This window comes from Diceros bicornis, chromosome 8 (assembly GCF_020826845.1).
Source record: "Diceros bicornis minor isolate mBicDic1 chromosome 8, mDicBic1.mat.cur, whole genome shotgun sequence".
NCBI classification, from domain to species: domain Eukaryota; kingdom Metazoa; phylum Chordata; class Mammalia; order Perissodactyla; family Rhinocerotidae; genus Diceros; species Diceros bicornis.
The window spans coordinates 59,712,509-59,717,929 of record NC_080747.1 but is presented as its reverse complement, the minus strand read 5'-3'; the positions used below and the strand labels follow the sequence as shown (position 1 = coordinate 59,717,929).

At 43.1% G+C, this 5,421-nt stretch overlaps 1 protein-coding gene across 1 annotated transcript; it reads right to left on the bottom strand.

Moving 5' to 3' along the window:
* Positions 1 to 1,441: 1,441 nt before the first annotated feature.
* Positions 1,442 to 2,526, bottom strand: LOC131409343 (C-X-C motif chemokine 6). Its single transcript, XM_058546435.1, has 4 exons — positions 2,343 to 2,526; positions 2,048 to 2,180; positions 1,851 to 1,934; positions 1,442 to 1,486 (listed from the first exon to the last, which is right to left on the bottom strand). Exons 1-4 carry the CDS (start codon positions 2,446 to 2,448, stop codon positions 1,468 to 1,470), a joined length of 342 nt encoding a protein of 113 aa, XP_058402418.1. The 5' UTR covers positions 2,449 to 2,526; the 3' UTR covers positions 1,442 to 1,467.
* Between the last annotated feature and the right edge of the window lie 2,895 nt (positions 2,527 to 5,421).

The following is a 5,421-nucleotide window of genomic DNA, read 5'->3' as shown; positions in this document are numbered from 1 at the left end:
TATGCTCCTGACTGCCAAGATGTCAGGGAAAAGGGAAGTTGAAGTAGTAATCAGAGGTCAGATGGGACAGAACCTAATTTGTCATGCTTCACAACTTTTATTTCATGTCCAGGAAATAGGGAGCCAGTTAAGGATCTAAGGTATGGAAGTCTTACCTATTTGGATTTTCTAAAGAACCTAGAGGCCGTTGGTACTCTGAAGGAGTAAATGGGAGGGGAGTGAGATGGAGAAAGGCTGAGCTAATGCAATGGCATTGGGAAATGAGGGTCTTCTCTGCTAGCCAGAGAGGAGCATAGTTAATTTTCAAAATAATGTAGAATTAAAGAAGATAAAATTTTTGTAACAGTATAAGAATGAAGAAACAATATGAGTGAATTTTATAAATCTTTTATTTTTTTCCCAAAGAACAAAAGAAGTACTATAAACCAATGATACACAATTAAAAAGTGCAATTTTAACGTAGTAAATGTGATGCATATATAATTCTTTATAACATATGGTCAAAACTTTAAAAACATACACTATAAGCATCTACAAATATTAGCAATGTTATGTATTTTTTTGAAAACTAAATGATGAGTTTATATTCAAATAGCCCAAATATGTTTTCAAAACTTTCAGAGTACAGATCATTGTTAAGTTTGCTGTTATTCTTAAAAAACTAAGAGAATGCATTTCTAGAAAAACTAGAAATAAGAAATTTACCTATTTCCTAGCTTTTTCATCTGTCCAAAACATAATATTTAGTGACTAGAATTATAGTACTGATAATAAAATAGTTAATAAATACCATATAAAATCAAAGTTTAATGAGTAAGTCATGACATTATGCCATACTAAGAAGACATCAAATGTCTAAAGTTATCAGAAAAGAATATATTAGTCCTTATAGAACCTAAACATTTAGAAATTCTAAATAAGGAAATATATTCTACACATATATGATATATACTATATTCTACAATACACCCAGCTTTCTAATGCAATATAACTTAAATAGTATCCCAAAGTCAAGAGTAAGGAAATTCTCTAACATGTTCCCCAAGAAACAATACCAAAATAGTTCCTGTTTCATGAGAAGAATGAGGATAACAGTGTATCTCCATATACAGCATTCTAATGAAATATCATCCACAGCCTTTTCGGTAACACTGTGAGTAATATATTCTAGAAATACAATAGTCACCTGAAAGGTTAACAACCAGTGATTCTCGACTCACAATTTAGTCAATTGCCAAAGATTTCAATAACATAGCAGATAAAATAGCAACTATGCTAAATACTTCATAAGCTGAGCAGAACGCTGCAGGGACAAACATAGGTCCCTCTTCCCAGCCCTGTCTCAAAGTGGGGACTTCATGAAGAAAGCTAACTCGCTGGCACAATCAGCCTTTGGTTCTTGTCTTCACTGAATGCAGAGATCCCCAGAAAACTGCTCTGCATTTTTCCAGTGCATGGTCCTTCCTCTTAATTTTTCTTGTTTCCACTGTTGAGAAAAGAATTATAACAGTTAAATCAAATTTCTACACTCCTGTCTACTCCAATCTGTTTTCAGAACATATAGCTTAAGATCAATAAAAACCAAAAAGTGAACTCAAGGACTATACTAGCAAAAAATACATTACAGAAGTGAGTTCTGTGTAACCTCTTAGGCAAGTACGTGTAAGACTGATGATAAGAATTTTCTCAGGACGATCCAGAATAACTTTCCCCTGTACTCCTGAACAACCTTTATATTCTAAGCATGGTCTGGCATGTGGTAGCCAAATTCCGGGCAGACAATAAGGACCTTGAGAAGTCTACACTCCCAAGAGAGATTAAGAAACCACAAAGATCAAAGTGACAGGTACCTGTCCAACGTTTTCTGGATGAATTTCTTGATCAAAGGGGCTTCTGGGTCCAGACAGACTTCCTTCTTGTTCTTCAAGGTGGCTCTACAGAAAGAAAGAGAGAACGCGTCCATGAGCCGCAGGGGCGGAAGACCCAGGCTGGGGGTACTTCTCTCTTGCCAAGGTCACAGTGGGCACCGCAGCGCACGAAGACTTACATCACTTCCACCTTGGGGCACTGCGGTCCCACGGCGATCACTTGCAGACTACTGATCATTTTGGGATGAATCCCAGGTGTGATGGTTAAACACACGCAACGCAGCTCTGCCACTACGGCCGCGACAGGACCAGCTGGGGCAGAAAGAGAGACACCGTCATAAGGCAGGCTGCTGGGAGAGCTCTTCCCCAGCAAGCCCAGCTCGGGACACTTCCCCGCGCCCTGGACGCAGCGGCCGCCGCGAGGCTGGGGCGCACTGCTCTGCCCGGGGCGTCCCGCGTGCCGTGCGCTCTCACCGCTGACAAGGGGACCTGGCGGCGTCAGCAGCAGCAGCGCGAGCAGCGCGCACAGCGAGCTTGAAGGGCTGGGGAGGCGGGCAGCGCGGCTGGACAGGGGACTCATAGCGGCGAAGGGAGCGCGGCAAGAGGGCGCGGGTTCAGGAGGCGGGAGAGGCGCGGAGATTTGAAGCTCCAGAGCACTGTGGCTTCCCCAAGCCCTCTGCATCCCTTTTATCTGCACTCACCCCTTCCTCCAGGCAGGAAACTCAAGCTTTGGGATGGTTGGGAAATTCCCCAGACTGAGGCGGGCGGGGGAAGAAGGGGTGGGTGGAGAGGGGCAGAGCAACGGGAGTTGGGGAGGAGGGTGGCTGGGAGGAGCTGCCTGCAACGGTCCGGTCCCTGCGGAGTATGTTGTAGCCCGGCCCTGCCGTGGATGCAGCCGCTGCTCCCGCCAGAGGTGTGGAGCAATCCTGAGATTTCTTCCCCTGGGCCAGCCGGGGCTCGCAAAGGCCAGCTTCTCCTGGGGGACAGAGTCTTCTGGGAGATGCTTCTCATCTCCGTCTAAAGAGGAAGACTGAAACCAAAATAGTAGGAGGTTTTACTTTAGAAAAATTTCTGAACATCCTTAACCCTAATTATTATTATTATTGTTACATTCAGGAAACGTAATTCATGGTTAGAATTGCATGAAACTGGAAGGCCTACCTCTTCTGCTTGCAGGCAGGCCATTTTAGTTTCCTCAAATTAGTTTATGACTCTTTGGACTTCAGCCAGCTTTAGAAGCCAAGATAATATGACGAAAGTGTCTCTACTTCCACTTGAAGTCAGTGGCAGAATCAGGCTCCAAAATCAAGCGTGCTTACTGGAGACCCTCTTCTTGTAGTTTAGCAAGCATATGTGTGCCAAGGTGGTTTAACAAAAGTTGTCAAAAATCACCCAGCAAATTGCCCTGGAAGATGATGCCTTGCTTTCTGCAGTTGAATGCACTATTGAATGGGAAGAGGTATGGTCTTCGTTGGGGGTGGGATTGGGTAGAGTGAGTGCAGACTAAAGCAATGCCAGAGAGCCTCAGCCTACTCCAGCCGTGGCTCCTTAGCCGCCTGTGTAACTGACCCAAATCAGGGAAGCTGGGAGTGCTGACGAGTTTGGGGGGTTAACCGGAAGTTTGGTCTAGGGATTTGAATCAATTCGGGAGCAAGACAGCACTCACTCTGGCTTCACTCAAACAATTTCGTGAGAGGGAGGGGTGACTCACACCTACAAACTTCTGGAACCATCCAGCTTCATGATCAGTTGTATGACCAAGGCTGTTTCCACAGGCCTGCTCTAGCCCAGAGTGAGCCCAGAGCTGCCCCCTGAATTTTAGGGGTGAGGTAGCTTCCCGCTTCCTCTCCCTCTCACTTCTCTCTCTGTATCTGTGGGAGTAGTTAGACACTGAAGTTCTAGTGGCCAGGTCTTTCACATGTCTAACTCCGTGGCAGGCATGGTTATGATATTGGAATGGTACTTAGGCTTTCTCTCATAGAAATCTAACTAGATCCTCTTCTGGATTGTTCTCAAGACCCTTGTCCTCAGAGTAGGCCAGCAAAGGCAACCAGTAAACATGATGGCAATCGGAAAACAATCATGGCAATTTCTTTTCCTTGTTCCCTGTGACCTTGGGGAACTTGATTAACTCCTCCACACATCTTCCTTAGCAGGACATCACCTCCATTGGTGAGCAAGGAAGAGATGTCATAGACCTTTAGAATTTTTAGTCTAGAAGGAACTTAAGAAATTCTCTTGAGGAAGGCTGAGAGGTTTACCCTCACTTTGTGGGAAGCTGAACTAGAAGTTCTCTGTTCAGCACAGCTTCCCGATACCATCAGCTTCATACCTGACTCAGCTAATGTAATCCTTCATCCTTCTGGGGAGTGGTGATCTGGGAAGACAGCTTGCAGATTTATTATATTGACTTTTTAGAGATTAGAATGTATCTAAAGACAAAAGATAAGCCTCACTGATGTGGATAAGACAAAACTTCAAAAATGTGACTAAAAATCTTGGCAATTATATTCAACTTAACCACAGGGAATAAACCACAGTATGATACAACTTGAATGACATAGGTTATTGAGTTTTTATGTGTGTGTGTATGTTTAGGTGAGTTACAAATAAGCTATTTTAAATCTAAGTGAACATATGATTTAATTTTGGCACCAAGTAATCCAGTTTCTCCTGACAGTCAGAGATGTGCATGTTTCACCTGGTTTGCACTCTGAATCAACTTACCGTGGATTGTTTATAGAATATAAGGCAAAAAAAAAAAAAGAAAAAATTTTTCCAGCTGGGAAGCTTGTAATAGAAAGTCCCCACTAGAAGTGGGCTGTCGGGCGCTCAGCCTAATCAGGAAGCAATGCGTAACTTAACCTGGGTTCTCATTGAAATCGTTCTGGCCCGTTGCCCATGTCTGGCTCCTGTTTAGGTATCTCTGTTGTGAGCTTTTTGCAAAGACAGATAGGAATGTGGATGGTCCAAAGTCCCTGCCGTTGAGAACGACAGCACCAAGTGCTACAGGAGGCAGAGCTCTTGAAAACTAACTGCTTCGGTATCACCAATTTAAAGGGAAGCCATTTGCCTTACCGGCACTGTGTCTAGGCAGCAGAGAAAGGCACTGTGTTATTTTTGTTCCAAGCTATAATAAAATAAATCAAAAAATAATGTCAATATCCTGATTGCCTGAAAGATTTACTGTTTGTCAAAAGCAGTTGAATTTTAGTCATGATACCACAGAGTAAGATGATATGAATTAAAACATTCTTAATGGCTTGCAGCTTCCAAAACACTTTCATTCTCATATTCTTTTGAGCCTCACATTGATTCTTTGAGGCAGATAAGAAAAATCATCCTATCCTCATTTTTCAGCTACGGAAAGTAAGGCCAGAGAAAGAGTTAAGAAGTAGAAAAATCCAGGATTGGAAGTCAGGCACTAGAGAAATTTTTAATGGTTTCCAGGTTACAAGCCACTTTCTTCATAGTCACTGCAAACACCCCATGGCTATCCACATTTGGTTAACCACGTTACTTGTATTGCCCAACAACCATATTTTAAGCTGTT

Excerpts from the sequence above, each read along its gene's own strand:
- LOC131409343 (XM_058546435.1), bottom strand. The coding sequence starts at position 2,448 with ATGAGTCCCCTGTCCAGCCGCGCTGCCCGCCTCCCCAGCCCTTCAAGC. Across the intron at positions 2,181-2,342 it reads GCCAGGTCCCCTTGTCAGCG|CTGGTCCTGTCGCGGCCGTA; the intron begins GTGAGAGCGCAC and ends TTTCTGCCCCAG. Across the intron at positions 1,935-2,047 it reads TGCCCCAAGGTGGAAGTGAT|AGCCACCTTGAAGAACAAGA; the intron begins GTAAGTCTTCGT and ends TTCTTTCTGTAG.